This window comes from Phoca vitulina, unplaced genomic scaffold, assembly GCF_004348235.1.
Source record: "Phoca vitulina isolate PV1807 unplaced genomic scaffold, GSC_HSeal_1.0 scaffold21, whole genome shotgun sequence".
NCBI classification, from domain to species: domain Eukaryota; kingdom Metazoa; phylum Chordata; class Mammalia; order Carnivora; family Phocidae; genus Phoca; species Phoca vitulina.
Window position 1 is genome coordinate 10,386,261 of NW_022589724.1, and position 21,732 is coordinate 10,407,992.

The 21,732-nt window shown below is 45.7% G+C and overlaps 1 protein-coding gene across 4 annotated transcripts in view; it reads right to left on the reverse strand.

The window, feature by feature from the left end:
• Positions 1–21,732, reverse strand: part of EPB41L4B (erythrocyte membrane protein band 4.1 like 4B) — a 128,004-nt gene that overhangs the window by 14,969 nt on the left and 91,303 nt on the right. For 2 of the 4 annotated variants that reach the window (XM_032419088.1, XM_032419091.1), the window contains exons 17-22: positions 19,820–19,938; positions 14,503–14,628; positions 13,616–13,683; positions 10,185–10,283; positions 4,751–4,937; positions 2,709–2,786 (exon numbers count right to left, since the gene is read on the reverse strand). In XM_032419088.1, the coding sequence (XP_032274979.1) occupies positions 2,709–2,786; positions 4,751–4,937; positions 10,185–10,283; positions 13,616–13,683; positions 14,503–14,628; positions 19,820–19,938 (677 nt within the window). The remainder of the gene's footprint in view (positions 1–2,708; positions 2,787–4,750; positions 4,938–10,184; positions 10,284–13,615; positions 13,684–14,502; positions 14,629–19,819; positions 19,939–21,732) is intronic. The other 2 variants (XM_032419090.1, XM_032419089.1) reach the window with 2 other exon arrangements.

Genomic DNA, 21,732 nt, shown 5'->3' on the forward strand with positions numbered 1-21,732 from the left:
TGACAAGAACAGAGAGGACCGCTGCTTGTGTTTCTACGATGTTGGGCGGAGCAGATGGAGGAGATGGAGGGAGAGGACCAGACAGGAGAAGCAGGCTGCTGGAGTCCCCCTTCCTCTCAAGGACCCTTCGGCACTGGTGGAGACAAGACTCAAGTGAAAGGGTAAGGCCAGTGATGCCAAGAAAGGCCCAAGTGGAATGTGCTCTCATCACAATACCAGCCCTCCAGCATACCTTCTGTGTGGACGTGCGCTGTGGGCACGCACTCTCACCTCAAATCCACACAAGCAAGACAAAGGATGCTTCATCCTGAGAACACGTATTCACTGCAGACTTCAGATCAGGGGACCTCTGGGTCCCTGGCAGATGCTGCTTCCTTTCTAATCTCAGACCATTAAGTTCAAAGAATAGATAAAGATGGGGCAATTAAATCTACCAGCTGGATCTGCAACACAATGGTTTTTAAGGGAATCCCATCACTCCTGTCAGAGCTACGAAATATTTTTTTTGGCAAACTAATCCGAGTTTCTCAGATCTGCCAGAACCTTTAATAAATACTCAGTATTTTGCTCATGCTGTACCCTCTGCATAGAATGCTTTGGTCCATTTCCTCCATCTGGCAAACTCCTACTCATACTTTAAAACCCTAGCGCTATGAAGCCTTCTTTTTCTCAGTGACCCCGGATAGGGTTAGACACTGGGTCCCACAACAGTAGCAGTTTCTATAGACTCTCGGATGGCATTAATGGCAGCATGCTTCAGCAGTCTGGAAGTTTCTCAAGAGCCTAACTCAGAGAGAGATCTTCCCCCACTGTCTTCTATTCCTGTCCGGCATGTTTTCTTCAGCGTGGGCCTGGGAACTTAGCTTTCTCCCCCTTCTGCCTTCATAGGCCCTCAGGTTGCGACCTAGGGGTTCTCAGGTCCCTTTGGGGTTTGCTGCCCTCCAGCTACTGATGTCCTCAGATTGCGGCCCTGGCTTCCAGCCCCCACACGTGGCCCTCCTAGGGTGTAAGGCCTCAGCTGGGATACTCATTTGGGATACTGATGTAGCGCCAGGTCCAGGCTGCTTAACTTGCTGTCCCGTCCTCCACACTCCTTGTTCTGCTTTCTCAGTCTGGGGAGAGCTTTAAACCCAGCCCTCCTTCCAGGCATTGCTCTTCTCCAAAGTGGCAAGTTTCTGAAATCCAGATGCCAGATTCAGCCCAATCTGATGATGTAAAGGGCACCAGAGAAGAAGCTGGAACACTTGGGCTTGGAACAGCTCGGTCCCTGTGTGATTACCTCACTCTGGGACTCAGTTTCCTTATCTGTGCAAAAGGATGACGAGGGGATGAGAGAAGGCCCTGTTTCTGGGTTGGCCTATCTTGGCAATTTGTCTAACAAGCCGGCCATCAATAACTTGACTGCATTTTCTCCAACATGGGAAGAGAGTAACTCTGAAGGTTCCCGGAGGAGGCTGTCTCACCCACTGTCAGTTCTCAGCTGTTTATCCAAACGTGCTGACTCGAAGCTCTCAGACGGTACCAACTCTCGAGATGAGTAAAACTGTATAAATCCCAAATGATCGCCTTGTACCAGCTGAAGCAGGGACAGTGATCATTCCGAAAGCCTAGACAGTACTTTGCCTCATTTGTCCCCTCTCAAAAGCCTTCTGGAAACCCTTCCTATCCACCACCTGCCCCTCCAGTGAGCCAGTCCTGAACGACTCCCACTGTGGCTTCTCCCCGAGCATCTTCTCCACGGCTGTGCTGTCGAGCCTGGCCCTTTATCAGCCCGACTCCCCTCCAGCCTCTAGCTGCCCTGCCCGCTCCCACAGCCTCACACACGGCCAGGTGTGCACTGAGCTCTCAGGAGGTACTTTGTGACTTGGTTCACATTTTGACTCACGCTCCACATTTGTGGACCATGATTTATGCTCAAGTACACTTGGGTGTCAGGCTGAGCCCAGCCAAAGGTACACCCAAGTCTGCCTGTGTCATCTAATACTATTCCTAATACCTCACACACATTTATGGTGCTTTAATATTCTTCAAGGGCTCTCTCTGTGTCACGCGATCATTAGACCACTCTGAGGCAGATGTGACAAACGATGGCATCTTTTATCCCATGACAAGGCTCCTAAGGAGGGGAGCAGAGACTGAAGCCAGGTCTGCCTTGCATGACTCCTGGGGTCCAGTGCTCTCTCTCTCCTGAAAGGGTTTCCCACCTGCAGGAGGACCACCCACGAGGACCACCACCATCCCTAAGGGGACACCTATAGGCAGAGGATGGAGGATGGCAGGGAGGCGCGAGGGGCCTGGAAAGCTGGGATGAGGCCTTGAGCCAGTGCTTCAGACCACAGCACATTGTTGGAAGCGGCAGCAAAAGATGCCCCACGGGTGGGCATGCGGGGAGCAGCCCAGGAAGCCAGGAAGCCAAGACCCAAGCCCCGAGGAGCCCTCCAGCTTGGGAAGCAGCAGACAGGCGGGGTGAGACCCCTGCAGCCGCCCTCAGGGGAAAGGGAGCACCGCCTCCCCGGAGGGCTCTGGGAGGTAAAGGGACCCATGTGCCTGGACCCCCAAAGAAGGCTGATCCCTGAGCCTCCAGGCCGTGAGCAGGACAAGAGGAGGAGCCTTCCCAACGGCGATGCCCACCTCTGTCCATCCGTCCCACTGCCAAGATGTTTCTATGATCTGTGGCTTTTCTGGTTTTAGCAAAATGGGAAGTTTACCAGAGGAGTAGCTTCTGTGAAGTCCATCAGGAGATCGCCTGGCTCCAAGGTAAAGGCACCTCCTCGGTCAGAGGGACTCTAGGAAGGCAGATAAAAATACTGCTGGTGAGTGACAGCTCCGGACGGACACGGGCATGTCACCAGAAATCAGTTTCCTCCCTCCCCTCTCCCTCCCTTCTGTCACCGAGCCCATGACCGCTCCAGTACCCCATACGGTTCACTTGCCCAGCAGTGTGCATATTATAGAAGCCGAACCCCCAATGTCAATGGGCAGAAATAGTGTGTAGGCTAGAGAAAACTGCCTCTTTAAAAGGTGCAAACAACTTCTTTTAAGAGCTTTGAGTGCTCTTGGACTGGTCTTTTGTGGGGGGAAATGCTTCAAAGAGTCCTTTGAATAGATAAGAGAGCAAAGCCCCCATCCTGGATCAAGAGGGTTAAGGCCGCAAGGAGCTAAACGCAGGAGCCCAGGGGGCACCAGGCTGGCTCACTCAGCAGAGCACGCAATCCTTGATCTCAGGGTCATGAGTTCAAGCCCTATGTGTGTCACAGAGTTTACTTTAAAAACATTTTTTTAAAAACATCATCTGCATAATAATGAGGAAGATCGTCCCGGTGGGAGGGAGGTATCTCTGAAAGCCATGTTTAGTGTTTAGGAAAACATTTTTTTTTTCCCCTCCTGCCCTGGGGTCTCAGCAGCATGGGAGGCCTAGAGGCCCTTTATGGGAAAAAAAATAAGCCCCATCAACTTGGCACAAGCTGGGCCCTAAGGAGAGAGATGGCCAGGAGAGGGAGCCCTGTGGCCTCTGGTAGGATGCCACCCACATCCCCCACTGAAGTCTCCTTTGTTTCATACATTTTTTTTTTTGCTTGGTTTTAACCATGGTGAAGAAAAGGTGATGAGAACCTGTGTCCGCACTTGGAACAAAGCAGTATGAGGGACTCTGCACAAGACAGGGGAACCCGGCTCAAGATACCAGGAGGTGATCGACAGGAAAGCAGGGAGCCTCAATCTGGGCCAGTCACTGGCTGAGGGGTCCCTGGCCTGAGCAGGATCTCCTGTTGAGGACCACAAAGGGATTCCCAAAGATCCTGGGAAGGGAGCGGGTAAATGCCTGACCATGGTCAAGCAGGATTTGGCCTGGCCCATTGTTACCTAGAGGCTACTATTGGAATCATGACCTGTTTGCCCAGATGTCCCCTCCACTGGACCTGATGCTGGCCCATAAGCTGGGCAGGGAAGCAGACCTTATTCCCATTTTTAGGCGAAGGAAGCAGGCTTGGAGAAACAAGGCCTGTGGAGTAACTGCTCGTTTCAAGCAGCCAAGCCATAAAGCATGTGGAGGGAGCAGCTGGGAACAGAGTCTGGGGTCTGGTCTTGCCTTCGGGACCCCCACCTCACACACCCACCATTCCTCAGTGGGGTCCACAGACCAGGCAGCCTTTGACTTGACATCTACTGGTAGAGCAAGGGGTTTGCATGTATTTGGACCACTCGCTGGGTAGAATGACCACAGCTAAGGGTCACTCAGAGAAAACCAAGAGAAATGTCTTGAGTAAGGCCTTTATCACAGCCCATTCACATAGCTAGCAATGTCCTGAAATTGCAAACTGACAAAATAGTATTTCCCATTTTCAAACTATTCATATGGACCATCCAATACAAGGAAGGGGATGGGGACACTTCTATGTTTTTACTCTTCCAAATTTTCCATCATGGGTGGAAAAACATGTCTTGTTTTCTATATTTACGGTGCACTATAGATTATATAGGGATGATATTCTAAAACCAAAACTGCCCTCAAAAATCTCTCCCATTTCTCTTAAAGTACAGTGCACAAGGTCTTTATTAAACCATTTGCATCTCGTAAACAGGTCATCTTTTGGGGAGAGTTATATAAAAACCCTGCCCTGGTGTCTGTGTCCCTTGCTTTACGAATGCACGGTTGACTGCGCCAAGTTTAAACGCTCATGGGATGCCATGTGCTAAATTTATACTGAATTCCTAGCCAGTGCAACTACTCCTCGGGGCTTTCCCCCCATACCTTGGCCCCTGGGGACAGCTGGCCCTTGCCTTCTGAGTTCTGAGGCGAGCTGAGTTTGTGGCCCTTGGGGGACGCTGGCGGCACGGAGACTTGCGTGGTGGCCATGGTGGTGTTTGCGGCTGTGGCGATGGGCGCTCCCACTGCCTCGGCCAGGTCAGGAGGGAGGTCGTCTTCATCACTGCGGTTACTAAAAGCACATGAAGCTCTGCTCATTACAACAATAAACAGGCTGTGGGGCGTGGAGGGAGGGCCGGGAGGGGGTGGGGGCAGATGTCTGCCAGATGTCCAGCTTCCAGGATCCAATACAGGGACATTTTTGCCAAAGCCAGTTTGGGCTGGATGTTCTGTCATTTGCCAAGGGATTTAGAAAAATTTTTTTTTCTGTATCACAGAAGACACATAACATTTATCATTTTATCCATTGGTCAGTGTACAATTCAGTGACATTTGATACATTCATGATGTCGTGTACCCATCATCACTGTCTACACCCCAAACTTGTTCATCACCCCTAACAGCAATGCTGTATCCACTGAAGAGTAACTCCCAGTGCCCTCTCCCTGCAGCCCCTGGTAACAGCTGTTCTGCTTTCTGTCTGGATGAATTTGACTATTCTAGGTATCTCACATAAGCGGAATCATACAATAGATGTCCTTCTGTATCTGGTTTATTTCACTTACCATATGTTTCCAAGGTCCATCCATGTCGTAGCATATATCAAAATTTCATTTCTTTTTAGGGCTGGATAATGTTCCATTGCAATGATAGACTATATTTTGTTTATCTATGCACCTGTTGATATACTAATGTGTTTGAGACCCTGCTTTCAATTCTTTTGGATTGGGATTCCACTTGAAGTGGGATTGCTGGGTCATATGGTAGTTCCCATGCTTAATATTTTGAGGAGCCACCAAACCAAGGGAGTGGCCTCCCTTAGGAAGGTAAATACAAGCCATTTAAGAACCAACTGCACTAGGTGAAAAGTATAATGGCGCCTTTTGTGGCCTAACAGCAACTGTTCCTTTGGTGTGATAAACTAGTTACAGGGGAGGAGTTGGGCACATGTGTTTGGGGGCCTCGTAGCTCTGGTCTTAGAACCTCTCTGGCAGAATGGGATGATGCAGGGAGAAAAGTACACTAGACAGGAAGTCATCACAATGGAGGAGGAGTCCAGGTTGGCATTCTGGGTTTGTTTCCAGGGCTTGGATGAGTAGGGAAGGTTTGACCTCCCACAAAGTATGTCAAGGCAGGAAGACCTTTTAATCTGGTCCTAGTGGCCCAGGACAGAGCAGTGCCATCAATCACCCATTCTTAGTATGAACAGTATCTTCTCAAACTTACAGAAATTAAGACAAGTCCCCGATCCCCTAATGCCAACCAGATTGCCCCCTGTGCAGTATAGGGCTAACCCTGCAGGCCTGGGGAGCTCTAACTCAGCACATGCCACAGGAACCACTGGCCATTGATGAGCTTCTGGGAGAACCTCTGGGCCCTGGGAATATCCCGCCTGATAAGGGTGTCACTGCATACCTGACCTTGGGCCATGCCACATAGTCTATGTTAGCAATGTGATTTATAGTAAAGACCAGCTCTTGTATGCCTAGAGCTTAGGGCCACACAATATCAGTTTGATCTTGGGGTTGGGGGGCAGTTATTGGAGACTGGGTAGTTGTTTCATGACTATGTGACTGACCCCCAATAATAACCCTGGGCGCCAAGGCTTGGGTGAGTTTCCCTGCTTGGCACGACTTCACGTATGTTGTCACATGTTGTTGCTGGAAGAAGGAGACACTAACCACATGACTCCTCTAGGACAAGACAAGTGGAAGCTTGTGCCCGGTCTTCTTAAATTCCACTCTATGTGCCTTTTCCTTTGCTGATTTTAGTCTGGATCCTTCCACCGGAATAAGCCATAACCGTGAGGATAACAGCTTTTCTGAGTTCTACAAGTCCTTCTAGTGAATCGGGTAGTCTTAGGGACCCTGATACACTTTTCCTAAGGGGCTTGCATGTGGAAGTCCTAGAGCTACCCTGGCTTAGGGGTTATGTTTTAGAAGTGATGGCTGAGCAAGGCTGGAGACTAAAGGGTCCATGGCCAGTGAGCACCAGTGTGGCCTGAGCAGGGTCCCTCACAGGAGCCTTGTGGGAAATGTGGCCATGGTACACAAACTGAGGTGAGGATGGAACTCACTGAGGAGGGTCCTGGGAGATTTAAGATCTTTCTGTATATGCAGAAGCCTCAAGAGGAGGATGTAGGACTTAATAAGGGGACAGGTGAGGTTGGAATAAGTAAGTGGGAAAACTAGTAAGACACCACATATGTGGATCCATGCTGATGAAGTTAATCAGCTCAGTAATACAGGCATTAGCCCATTTAATTCTTACAACAACCCTGCATTATGATCTCCATTCTTCAGAGAAGTAGACGTTATTCAGTGGCAGATTGTGACATGACTTGCTCAAGGTCACACAGCTAGTTAAGTGGAAGAGTGCGGTTAAAATCCTTTTCTGCCTCGTTAAAAGAGAAAATTATAACCTTAAAAGCATAGTTATTCAGTTTAACATTATAGGCTATTAAAAAAAAAACATAGCTCATCTTTCACAGCAGGAAGTCAACTGATGCTGCCTAAAATTGAAGAAGACTCCAAATTCTTGATGGGTTTTATAACCTTTTGTCCTAACTTAGATCTTGTGGCAAAGAGATAATCTGCTTAACTACACTGCGTCTTTCAATTCAACCTCCGTTTCTGAGGTAAATTCATGTTAAATTCATGAAACATCATTTAATAAGTACAATTTTACGTGTAGCTGGATTCTTTTCTTTGAAATGACTTCCTTCCATTTTAATAATATGTGAAAAATGTCTACAGCAATAGTCATTCAATGTGAACATAGGTTATTTTTGGTGGCATGATTCTAGGGAATTGGTTATCTTTTCTCTTTAGACTTAAGGTATTTTTCTCTTTAGAATATTTTTAGGCTTTTATATGGTGTTTAAATAAATAGTAAAGTTACATTTCTAGAAGCAAATATAGCCGCTCATCATTTCCTAAACACACTGCCTGGTATCAATAGAGGACACTCTTTCCTGCCTCGAACTCTACCTCGAGTTCTGCTTCTCTCTCTTCTCTGTGTGCATCAGCAGCCACACGTTTCTTCCCTAAGTCATTACCTCCAGGACAGAACAAACCAGGAGGTTTGTGTGTATATCCTTAAAAGCATCAATCTGAAAACTCGTTCAGAGTATTTGGACATTGTGATGCTCTTGGTGGAGAACCCTAAAATCCAAATCCACATTATGCTGGCCTAGGAACTCAGAATACCCTAATAGCCAAAAGGGCTGTGTGTGTGTGTGTGTGTGTGTGTGTGTATTTTTTAAAAGGGAAATCTGAGTTTTTTCCATCTGTATTCCTTGACACCGTGTTTATTAACTCATCAATATCTATGACTGGAAGAGAGGCCTGGTGGTGGTGTGAACAATTTAAGAACTATTTTTATGGGGCAAAAACTTAAAACTGGGAAAATCTCACCCATTAATTTTGCCATTATTACTAATGGGGAAAATGCTGCTATTCTTTTATTTTTGAAGCAAAATACTTTGGAGTAGCTTAAGAAATACACATGTGAAGTTAGAGGTTTGGAAAGGGTTTCCTTAAAATAGCCACTATAGTGAGTTAAATTTTCTTTCCTTCCAGGCCACGTATTAGTCATTGTTTCCAACATGATTACATATCCTGAATAGGTGATAATAACATTTGGAGTTTCAAAATGTAAAAGGAAAGTCTAATAATCCTGACAGCTTTATCCTCAGGGGAGCAGATTTTTTCATGGTTTAATTTGTCCCCCAGAAACCATTAGGACTGTTAATTATTTGAATTACTCATTTTGGCTTTCCCAGGAAATACAGCTGCTCCAACCCTCCAGCATTTCTATTAAGGCTAATGAGGTGGGAGGTGGTGGCCTCGTCCCTTTCGCCAGGTGCAGGCTCGAGCTGGCTGTTTGAGAAGTGCATCCAAAGTCACCCTCCCCAGCCTACACTTTGCATTCAGGGTATCCCCCAAACTGGACCTTTTCTCAGAGGCTTTCAGGTCCTCGAGAAGAAAGGAAAGGGAGCTAGTTCATCCACTGGCCAGGTCCCTTGCTATGGGCTAGACCTGCATTATGGCACATCAACCCTCACCAAATTCCTCAGGGCTAGGTATTAGCTCACCCATTTTACAGAAAAGGAAAGAGAGGCTGAAAAAGTAATTTCCCCAAGAGTTTAGAGCAGTAAACTAGCCAGGACTCTGACAGAAGCCTTTCTGACTCCAGAGCTGCACGCATTCCCTGGCACTCAAAGATCCCCCTGCAGCCCTCTGGTCAATTACACACCCAGGCATAGTGCCACAGCCAAGGTCAAGAAATGGGAACTACCATTATGATTAGCACTACGGCTCTTACTAAAATACTACTACTCTTATGACAGCAGTTACCCGTCTTCTTTGGATTATAATTATTTGCAATCTGTCTCTCCCTCCAATAAACGGTGACTCCTCAGATGGGAACTGTCAAAGTCATTTTGTTCTTCCTAGAAGAGCCTAAAACTCTGTGCATACGGGAGCCAAGGAATTTTCATTAAGCTGAACAAAATTGGACAGGCCCTGGTGGTTCTGGGATACTTTGGGATAGGACTCCTCCCATAGGTCTCACACAGCTCAGTGATTAGCTTTGGCTCTGTTGACAGATCATGCTACCATTTCACAATTATGCCATGGATGAAGCTTTTGATATGGCTCCTGATGATTCCCCATCCTGGTATCCATGCCCCTGTGTAATCCCTGACCCTTGAGTGTGGGCTGGCCCTCCTGACTTGCTTCTAATGAACAGAATATGGCAAAGGTGATGGGATGTCATTTGTGATCAGGTTACAAAAGGCTGTGACTTTTGCCTTGTGAGAGTTCTCTCTGGCTCTTCTTGTGTGATTTCTCCATCAGAGAGGAAAAGTCTACATGACTAGGAACTGAGGGCAACCTCCAGACAACAGCCAATAAGAAACAAATCCTGTTCCAACCTGCAAGAATGAGCCTTCGGATGAGACCACAGCCCTTGCCCACACCTTGAATGCAACCTTCTAAGAGACCCTGACACAGAAGATCCAACTAAGCCATGCCTGGACTTCTAACCCACATAAACTGTGAGGTAGTAAATGTGGACTGTTTAAAGCCACTAATTTTAGAGTAACTTGTTCCATAGCAATCAATAATCAATACATATGCCAACTATGTAATGTTTTCAGAGAGAAAAGTCAAGTCCCATTATGACCTAAATTGGAAACAAACTGTATTTTGGGGGATGGCTCTTTGGAAGTGGTGTGAGAGGCTAAAAAGCATTTACAACTGAACATTTAGCATCAACTTTGTGATTATTATCGAAAAACTTGAAGTACAGAACTCACAAACTGTACTGTCTTGTTAACTTCCTCACTCGGGGAGGCTTGATTTCCGGCTTTTCCACTGCTGGTTGGGTAGTTTCCACACGTATAGGAATAGGACTTCTAGAGACATACCAAAAAATAGAACATCACCAACAGAAAAGTTTATGGTAGGAACTGCTTTCTCAGTTAATTTAAACCCTTAATAACATTGGTAGTCAACATATCCATTTTTCCTCCCTTCCACTCTACTTATTAAATATAATTTTTAAATATATCATAGAAAGTCCAAAAACAAAAACCAAAATAATAGGGAAGAAAATATAGAAAGTGGGAACTGAATATAATTGGGGTACCACATAAAGCTTCTCTGACCAAAACACCTACCTCCAGGGTTTGGCTCATTACCAGGTTTTGCCAATAAAATGAGCAAAGAGAAACCCATGGATAACCCATTTTTACTTCAAAGTAATCTGGTAGTTATGTTATTTTAAATATAGCACAGGATATATTTTTAAAAGATAAACATAGGGGCACCTGGGTGGCTCAGTTGGTTAAGCAACTGCCTTCGGCTCAGGTCATGATCCTGGAGTCCCTGGATCGAGTCCCGCATCGGGCTCCCTGCTTGGCAAGGAGCCTGCTTCTCCCTCTAACCCTCCCCCCTCTCATGTACTCTTTCTCTCTCTCATTCTCACTCTCTCAAATAAATAAATCTTTAAAAAAAAAAAAAAGATAAACATAGTATTTAATGTGAAAAATGCATAATCAGAAGGCCTTTAAGACTTTTTCTAAAATATTTTAATTTTGTGTACGTGAAAATGTTAAAAATTGTTTCACTTCTATATTTCCTCAAGAAAATATGCCAGATAACCAATGGGCCCTATTCAAAACAGTGATTTTAAGAAAAAGCTTTCACACATTTTTGTAGTGGTTATGACTAATTTCATTTCAAAAAAATCAGGGGGTGCCTGGGTGGCTCAGTCGGTTAAGCGTCTGCCTTCGGCTCAGGTCATGATCCCAGCATCCTGGGATCGAGCCCCGCATCAGGCTCTGTGCTCGGCGGGGAGCCTGCTTCTCCCTCTCCCACTGCCTGCCTGTCTGCCTACTTGTGCTCTCTCTCTCCCTCTGTCAAATAAATAAATAAAATCTTAAAAAAATAAAAAATCAGAAATTACCTTCTGGGACCTAAGGACATTAAAAGAAGTTGAGGTCCTCAGCAAGGAACCTCTGGCAAGTCAATGAACAATTCCGAGCGCCCATTTTCTCCTCTATTTAGTGTCTAACACGGTGGTAGGCATGTGGCCAGTGCTTAATCAATGTGTGTTGAATAAACACATGAACGAATGAGCAAATAAAGAAATTGGGGTCAACATAGTCTAGATTCATGATTTCCTCAAGCTGGGACCCTGGAGTCAACTGAATATAGTCCCTGAAAGAACTCATACTCAACCAGGGAGCGCATAACTTCACTTCGGTGGAATGGTTGGCATCTGGAAAGCTCTGTGGAGGAGTTTACACTTAACCAGATGGAGGGAAGACTTCCAAGGTGGAAAAGAGAGTAGAGAGCTATAGAATGCAAGGTGCTGGAACTGCTAACAGGTGAGGTCCTAGCAGAAGAGCAGGGGATTTCCACTAGAGCAGGAAGCACCAGGTCATGAGGGACCTCAGGAGTTTACACTGAAGGCCAAGGTGTCACTAAAAGTTTGAGGCAAGGGAATGGCATAGTCAGACTTGCTTGTTGGAAAAACCCTTAGAGCAAGGAAACGAATCCTGGTGAAGACAGGCTGGCTGGGAGCATCTTCAAAGACTGTGGCAGGAGGTATCCAGGCACAGAGATGGTGAGGGCTTGCTGTAGACTGGGATTCAGGTCATGGAGAGGAGAGGACAGATGTGGGGGAAAATACGAATATTGAATTAGCAGGACATGGTGATCAATTTTATAAGGGGATGAAGGAGGAGAAAGTCAAGGACTCCCAGGCATCAGATCTGGACGAAGGGTAAGTAATAATGCCATTAACCAAGACTGAAAAACAGGTGAAGGGTTAGTGCGGTAGGATGGGAAGAGATGAATTAAGGTTTTGCGGAGTCCAGGAGGCAGCTGGGTATGTGCTCTGGAGTAAGACAACGTTATACCAAGGACACAGACTGGGAATCAAAGGTGACATAGAAAAGTGTGAGTTTTATTTTTAACATCAAGAATGCCCCAGAGCAGTGGTTCCTGGATCACCTGGGGTACTTGCTGAAATTCTGGTTCCTGTCCAACCCCCCCACCCCCCCACAAGGATCTGAAAGGTCTGGAGTAGGACCCAAGAGTCTGTGGTGGTTGTTGTTTTGTTTTGTTTTTTAAAGATTTATTTATTTATTTATTTGAGAGAGAGAGAGTGTGTGTGCATGGTGGGGAGGGGCAGGGGGAGAGGGAGAGAGAGAATCTCAAGCCAACTCCCCAATGAACATGGAGCCCAATGCAGGGCTTGATCTCATGACCCTGAGATCACGACCCGAGCCAAAACCAAGAGTCTGACGCTTAACTGAGCCACGAGGCGCCCCTAAAAGTCTGTGTTTTTAATGAGAGACTGATGCAGTGACCCTTGGACCCATTTTAGGAAACCACCTAGAGATACCCCACCAGTATTAGACCACCAAGGTAGCAATGGAACTGCCATGATATTTATAGGTTGTTACTTACTTGGGCTGAGAGGGGGAGGGTGTCTGCTCTCTGTGAGATCAGAGGAGGAAGGTTTTCCTCTGGGTTTAAAGTGGTGATGGCCCGGAAGCTTTAAAGAGCATGTGTGGGGGCGCCTGGGTGGCTCAGTCGTTAAGCATCTGCCTTTGGCTTAGGTATGATCCCAGGGTCCTGGGATCGAGCCCTGCATCAGGCTCCCTGCTCCGCGGGAAGCCTGCTTCTCCCTCTCCCACTCCCCCTGCTTGTGTTCCCTCTCTTGCTGTGTCTCTCTCTCTCAGATAAATAAATAAAAACTTTAAAAAAAAATAAAGAGCATGTGTGGCTCTAGTACTGTAAAGGAGTTTAATATGAAGAGTACATCAATGGCCAAAGGAAGAGTGATAAACTGAGCTGGGACAGAGAGCAGAAGCTCAGTCCTAAAGGGTCTCCCGTGCTCTGTTGAGAAGTCTGGACTCCACTTTGAGAGCAGAGCAGTCTTTAAAGAAAGGACATCAAGTAGGGGAATGACAAGGTCTTATCTATATACTCCTCACCTCAGAGTGATTTCTTTGTTAGCACAGCAGTTAGAAATAATGAAACTGAGAATAAGCAGCATTCCTGAGACTTAAACGAAGTTGTTTTAAGCGAGTCTTTTTCTATCTCTTCATACTGACGTTCCAATTTTCTTTTTTCCTTACTGATTTTATTTGCAAATGCCCTCGTGAGTAATGTTTCGAGGATAACGTTGATGATACAGAGTACTGTTTCCCCATTCAAACAAGAAGCAACAGACCTTACATTAGCATCCTGAAGACTGGATTTCTTATTGATATTTACAAACGTTGATTCCTCTTTTCCAACCTGTTGAAGAAAACAGGCCTGTTAGTCAAAACTGAATTATCTTGGTAAGCAAAAACCGTTTTCAAGTCTCCAACATTCAAAGGATTACAGAAATGTGAAGGTAGCTCAGAGAGGTGGTTCACTAAGTACTCAGTCAATGACAAATTTTCTTCGGTGTTTATATAAGTTAAGAAAAAAAAAATGTTTTCATGAGTCATTCCCCATCATGGGGATTAACACTTAATCATTCAAATGTAATCAGCACTTGCATTCATACTTTTATTGAGCACCTGCTACGTGCCAACTCATACTTGAATGAGAAAGGGAGAGTGTGGGAAAAGCCAAACCCACAGCTTAATCCCCCACCTGACATTGCTGATCAGGAATAATAATCAGCTCTATGCTCACATACCAGTTACAGCTTACAAAGGAATTTAGAATCTGTCTTTTCATATCAGTGTAACAAGCCTGGGAGGAATTACGTCATATGATTTTGATGATTTTGATAGAAGCCTTGTCCTCCTCTCTCCAGTGAGTCCCACAGAGAATGGTGGGGGAGGAAGGGACACCCACTCAGCCAGGGAGGCCAGCTGAATGTACGCTGGAGGTCAGAGCAGGAGTCTATGGCCTTCAACCCATCAACAACGCCCCAGTGAATAACTGTACGCCAGTTAATAACTCTTGGTGCTGAAATCTCTGTTCACATAGCGGGTATGGCTCCTGTCTCCGGGCTGGACCCTGCCGGACATGGTATCTCGGGCCTAGAGGGCCTCCTTCTCCTCTATGGCAGGAAGGAAATCCTGTGGCGTGAAATCAAAGGGAGGCACCAGCTCCACGGACCTGGGCACTCACTCGCGATGCATTCTCCAGCTGGGCTTTCAAAATGTTACACTTCACATGGTCGGCTATGGGGGAAGGCAAAAGAGGGGTCTGAAGACTCTTCTCGGAAATTTTTTTTTCTTCAGCCTGTGACAAACCCAAAACACACGCAGCCGATTGTCAACAAAGAGGAAAGAAAACAGCTACGTTAACCTTTCCCATCAACTGTAACTGCAAATAACACTCAGTCGTAAACACCTACACGAGTGCGTCCCCCAACTCCTTATACGCGCGCCCCTGCTTTTAGCGTTTGCAAAGGATCCACAAGCACATCCTCGCATCCTCGTGTGAATCAGGGAGAGGAAACGGGGTGAAGGGTCGTACTAGACGATGGGGTGAAGGGTCAAAGAGAAGTGGCTCTTCCAGCTAGGGGCAGCTCCGGGACTCAAGCTTGGTTTTCCGTCCCCTAGTGCAGTGCTGTTTCCCCCCATAACTGCCACTCTTACATAGAGAGATTCAATCCTGTGACTTGCTGGGGAAAAAGTGAAAAATAGGCATTGGTAGTTTTACAATAAAACTTGCTGAAGTTTGTGAAACTTGTATCCATGCCACCTCATTACAGAGTGTCTCAGATGTCGGTAATTTCGTACCCTACCTTCACTGTTTTGCCATTTCCTAGGTACTCACTAAACATGTACCTATAATTTATTTTATTTTTAAAGATTTTATTTTTAAGTAACCTCTACACCCAACATGGGGCTCGAACCCACAACCCTGAGATCAAGAATCCCATGTTCCATGGCCTGAGCCAGCCAGGCACCCCAACATGTACCTATCATTTATGTGATCCAGTTAAGGTGGATTACCTGAGGACTACCTATTTTCAGTGTGTCCTACACACTAATATCTTTGAAATCATAGGTTTTGTGGCTATTTATTAGAGAAGACATTATGATAACTACATAACTATGAAAAAATACTCATCTATGTGTATAACCTGAAATCATCTCTGATGGTACACACACCACGCTGCGAATAGAGTCTTAATGTGAGCCATGCCTATGGTGGTCAGCGCATATCCCAGCGCTGACGTGGTGCTTTGCACACAGCAGGTGTCCGATAAATACCTACTAAAGAAGATGATAATGATGTATGGTTAAAGAGATGTGTTTAATAAGAAAGGTATAAGACCCTACGACTGCTAAAAGTCCCAATAGCAGGACTTGAGGCGACACGTTGGCTACAGTGTACAGGACAAGAACAAAATGTTCTAAAGCTCCAAAATGAATCCGATTTGCTAATTCAAAAGTCCAATTGAGCACCTTGGTACACATAGCAGGAGTGTTATGAAAGTGCTAGAGGAAGTAGAGGGCAATTGGCTGGTTGACATTATTTAATAAAGAAAAGAGAGCACAGAATGCAGTTTCCCAGCGGGACCTCCAAATGCATCAAGGAGCCCTTGGTAGACTGAGTAGAATGAAGCCATTTCATGTAACAGCAAGATAAGCAGGGACAGAAGACCTGGATTTTAATCTCAGCTCTTGCCTTGTCTGGCACCATAAAACAAAAATGATGAGGATGGTGATGATGAAAAGAAAAATAATTCCAGTCGCTCACATTTACTGAGAGCTTGCTGTGGACCAGCTGCTGACGAAGCACATTTCATTGCCTCCTCCCATTTGAAGGCAGATACTGTCACCATCCCCGTTTTATAGATGAGAAAAACAAAGCAGAGAGATGGTAAGTCACTGGCCCCCGGTCACACAGAAAGGATGCAGAGAGCCACGAATCACACTCATGATCAAGTGCCTCCAAGATCTTGACCGCTCAGCCATACTGGATCCCCTTAACCTCCCTGAGTCTCAGTTTCTTCCTTCATAAGATTACTGTGATGAGCAAATGAGAAAAAAAAAAAAAAAAAAAAGATATGAATGGCACTCTTACGTTAGATTCTTTGGTTAGAAAAGAAAACACAACTGAAAAAGAGCATCAGACATGAGGGCACTAATGATCCTAAGCCATCGAATTGGGTATAAAGAGAACAGACTCTTTTGGCTGGAATCATTATCCTAAAAGACACGGAATGCCCCCAACTCCCAAAACAAATAAGTAACTCATTTATTTTGAAAGATGAGCTTGGTAGTATAGCTCTTGTGTTTGTAAATCCTGCCACATGAAGCTAATTGTTTAACACCAGCATGGGTGTTTTCACTGGTGTGTGAAGCGTTAATTTTTAAATTAGATTTAATTTTCTGGAATGATATGCTGGAATATAAGAATAAAAAGCCCACTTGGAGTTTTTGACAATTGCTTAAGGGGATATAGTTATACTGACACTAATGACCGAAGATCTATTTAAAAAAAAATGAATGCTGCTAAAGTAAGAAAAGAATGAGAATTCAGCATTGGTTTTCCCTTTGAATTTTAGTCCTTTTAAACTGCTTTTTTTTTGGATATAAAATTGAAGCTGGCTTGTTCCTGTTCTACCTGATGAAGCAGGAGCTACTGGCCGGCTCTAATGAATGGATGCAGGTGAAGACCAATATAAATTTGGGGAAATCTGACTATCATTCTATGCATAAGTTTGCATCAAAGTCATCTCTAGGAGATAAACATCTGGATTACAACGAGTCTATCATTCCAGCCTGAAAGATGGTTCCAAGAACCGTGCTTTCTCTCTTTTGCATGACCACGCGTTGTGTTTTGCATTCAATTTGAATGGTGAAAGATGCCTTATCATTCAATATTGAAACACGGATTTACAACATACAAGTGAATGACAATCGGGCTTTGAGATGATTATAGTTGGAAACAGTCCATCTGTTTGGGGGAAGTGGTTTGGGGATAAAGAAAGGATCGGATGCACTTTTTACAACATTGTTTACACATTCGGAATCTGGTGAGATTTAAATCCCTGTGATAACTTTGGGTACAACTTTGGACCTGGGCAATGAAAATGTCTTCTCACCATCAGATCAAGAACAGGAACTTATCCAAACTTCGAAGAATCAGAGGATTCTCGATCCTTGAGACTGGAAAAAATCCTTGAAAGCACTGAAGCCATTGGTCGCCAACTGTGGGGTAAGGTCCGTGGCACCGAATGTGTGATTAAGGACAGTCATAGTGTGAAGTAACGTTCTTTGCTTCTGTGTTAGGACAAACTCAAGATTATCTGACATCCCTTTAGCCCACTTGCTCCCTGATGCATTTCTTCAAGCGGAAGGAGAGAAAAAAGGGCTGCAGGGAAAATGCGCAGCAAATCACAGCTGTCTCAGATACACCTTAACCCAGAGCGACCACGCCTGCTGACGGCCCACCAGCATTCATGGCAACTGCAGATTACACAGAGCTGGTGAGCCGTCTGCGGCTTGTTATCTGCTGTCTCACCTCACAAAATATGTTTGGATTCTGCCAAACTCTGGGTAAGCCTCTTCAAACCATTTATTGCATGGATTGCAGAAAACAAGTTTGAAAACGAAGAGACTAAGAGAAAGAAGACCATGCAGGGGGCACATGATATATTGGGTTGGTTTCCCAGCGCCTCGGATGGGCCTGCTCACTAAGCACCCAGTGACTGAGTGAATGTCGGCGCCATCCTACGGGAGGGATTCTTTCCAGCTGGCCATCGGGGAGGGTGGTCTAGAAGAAAAAGCAGGTGAGCGGGCCCTTGATGGTGTCAAAGGGACTTGAGGCTGCCCTTTGGGGGAACACAAGGAAATGAGGGTCTTGTGAGAAATCCTGGAAGTCTAGCATAGGCTGGAGGGCTGGCTACGGTGGAGGAACAGCCCAGTGTGGGTAAGGAGGAGGGGTGCTTCTCAGGCCAGATCTTCCAAATGCTTCCTATTCCCTCTTATAAAGGGGGGGTGAGGCGAAGAAGCATCAGAGTGGAAGAAATGATCCACGAATGAAAAAGACTACTGCTTTGGGGATTTTAAAAATTAAAATATGCGTAAAACACTGGTTCCCAACTAGGGTGCTTTTGCCCTTTAGGGGACATTTGTGGAAATGTCTGGAGATGAAGGTGGGTGTCGCACCTGGATGGGGGTGCTCCTGGAGCGAGCGGGGGAAACCCAGGGATGTTGTCAGACAGCCAGCACAGGACCAGCTCCCCCACAAGCACAGCCCAAAACACCCGTAGTGCTGAAGTCGAGAAAGCCTGGTGTACAAAACGGAGAGGCGCGCTGGAGTGCAGAGAGCACCGGGCCGGGAGTCAGGGGCCCCAGGATTCGGCCCCTGCTGTGTGACCTCGAGAAAATAATTTCCCTTCCTCTGAGCTCGGAGGGTAAGAAAGCTGAACCAAATGGTAGATTGAATCCAGCCCTGACGTTCTACAGTTCGAAGATAAAATTTGGCTTTCATAAGGCTGCTTATGGATTATAAGAACAGATCTAGCCAAAGGAAAGCTTTGCTCCAGCCCTTTTTCTCTCTTCTTCCCTCCTGCCTTCAGTCCCTCCCTTCTTTACATCAGCAAACAGTTACTGAACATCTACTATGTGCCAGGCATTGTCAGAGAAAGAGAGGGTGCTATGGACTGAATTGTCCCCCCACCAAATTCATATGTTGAAGCCCTACTCCACATAGGATGGTATTTGGAGATGGGGCCCTTGGGAAGTGAACAGATTTAGATGACGTCATGGAATGGGGCCCTCATGATCAGAATAGTGGCTTTATAAGAAGAGGAAGAGAGAGGGTATCAGTCGGTAGAGTATGCAACTCTTGATCTCAGGGTTGTGAGTTCGAGCCCCACATTGGGTATAGAGATTACTTACAAATAAAATCTTAAAAAAAAAAAGAAGAAGAAGGAGAAGAAGAAGAGAGAGAAAGACTGAGCTCTCTCTGCAGGTAAGGACACAGCGAGAAGGCAACCATCTACAAGTTAGGAAGAGAGCCCTTACCAGGGAACCAAACTGGCAGACACCTTGATCTTGGCCTGCCAGCCTCCAGAACAATGAAAAATAAATATCTATTGTTTAAGCCACCCTGTCTATGGTATTTTGTTATAGCAGCCTGAGCAGACCAATACAGATGGGTAAAAAATGGAAAGAGGTAAATGGGGGCACCTCCTCATTGAGCTTTAGGTCTAGAAGGAGGGAGAGATCACTAACAGATTCAGCCTGTTAGCCTCAGCACCGAGGGCAATTCCTAGTGATATAAATCAGCCAGAAAGAATATAAGTACATTTCTGCTCTTAAGAGACTGAGCAGAAATGTCAGGAAAAATTTAATAGAAATCCCTCCAAGACAAAGGCACATAATCTAGGAGGCAGCCCAGGGGAATAACCAGAGGTTTGACACAAGCCGCAGGTCCACGCTCATCACCCAGCCTTGGTCCTCAGCACCTTATTTATGTTGATGTGCAGAGCAGGCCAGGGTCCAGCAGCTTTCACCGTCTCCAGTTCCAGCTTCTTTAGATGGGCGGCAGCTTCACTGAACAGGGCAGGCCGTCCTGGACTCAGTTCTACAAGTGGCCAGGGGGGAATGAATAAGGAAAGATAGATGTGATAAAAGATGCTTACCAGAGCCTGATCCCCAGCACCCTTCTGTCTGCCTTCTCCCCCCCCGCCCCCCCCCCCCGAAATCCCTAGAATATGCACCAGCTGGTGGGCTGTGAGAACACCTAAGATCAAGGCTTCAAAGTCTAACTTCCCCATTTATGAGCTGGGTGGCCTTGGGCAAGTCACTCTATCTCTGAGCCTCTGAGCCATTTTAAAATGAAAATAGGGGCGCCTGGGTGGCTCAGTCGTTAAGCGTCTGCCTTCGGCTCAGGCCATGATCCCAGGGTCCTGGGATCGAGCCCCGCATCGGGCTCCCTGCTCCACGGGAAGCCTGCTTCTCCCTCTCCCATTCCCCCTGCTTGTGTTCCCTCTCTCGCTGTCTGTCAGATAAATAAAATCTTAAAATAAATAAATAAATAAATAAAATAAAAATAAAATGAAAATAAAACTACTTACCCTGCAGGGTTGCTGTAAGGATTAGGGGAGGTCATTTACATACAAATGCATTATTAATGGAAAACACTATGCAAATTAGAAAGATGTGTGTTCAGGCTAACAGGCATATGAAGGTGCCCTTGAAAACCATTTTATGTTTCCAAAACTAAATTCATTGATTTTTATTTCTGTACTATTTTGGATTAGTTTGCCATCACTCCTTCCACTGGCTAGTATTTACCCATTAATACAGTGAAATATTCATTAATTATTAAATATTCATTACATACTAAAGCTTGAACCAAGTTATCATTTGCAATTGAGATTTGGGCAGCTGGAATAAAAAGATAGATGAGGCACAATTCTAGTCTAGTGGTGGAGACAGAGACATGTGCAGATATTAAAGGTTACTTAATTGCTATAGAGGCAAAAGGGAAGGCACTCCAAAGCCAGGAATCAGAAAGGCGTGTTGGAGAGTTTCACCAACGACAATATTTGAGTTGGTTCCTGAAGAAATGTGTGGGAGTTCACTAGGGTGGAGAAAAGCATTCCAGGCAGAGGGAATAGCAGGTGCAAAGGATAGCACTAGGAACACAGCTCAGTAATTGGTGAGAGGAGAGCAGTTTCGTGTGTCTAGAGTGTAGTGAGGAGTCGGGGAAGGCTGGAGACCTTGGCAGGGGCCAGGCTGGGAAGGTCTCAGAAGTGTGGGCTTTATCTCAGGACAGTAAAACACCATTGAAAGGTCTTAAGGCATTTGGTCAGAGGTATCTGGTGAGAGGTCTCACTTTGGCATCTACAAGATGGAGACTGCATTGGAGGAGGTACCCCTTAGGGGGCTGTTACAGTTATCCGGATACAAAAAGATGAGACATAGCCTAGCAGGGCAGTGTGGATAGTCAAGGGGATAGAGTTCTGATTCATCAACACCACATGAATGATGAATTTCCATTTCTGACTCAGCCAACCCAGAATTGTTGCCTGTGGTCTACAGCTAAAGGCTCATCAGCTCACCCTTTCATCACTGCACAGACGCATGAAATTCCTTGGCCATCAACTAGACACCCTCTACCCCATTTCATAGATGAGAAAACTGAAGGTCCAAGAGGGAACCAGGGCTCAAGAGAAATTCTGAACACCAGAATCCAAGTGTCTTGACTCCTGCCTCTAGCTCAGTGTTTTTGCACATCGTATGTGAAAAAGAACCAGTTCTTCCCCCTCTGGTATGTCACAGATCAATTCTTTGGTAAAGCATAATAAAAGGGAGTTTCTAGAAAAACGAAATAATAGACATACAAGATCCAAGCCCTTTTTTTATTGGTTTT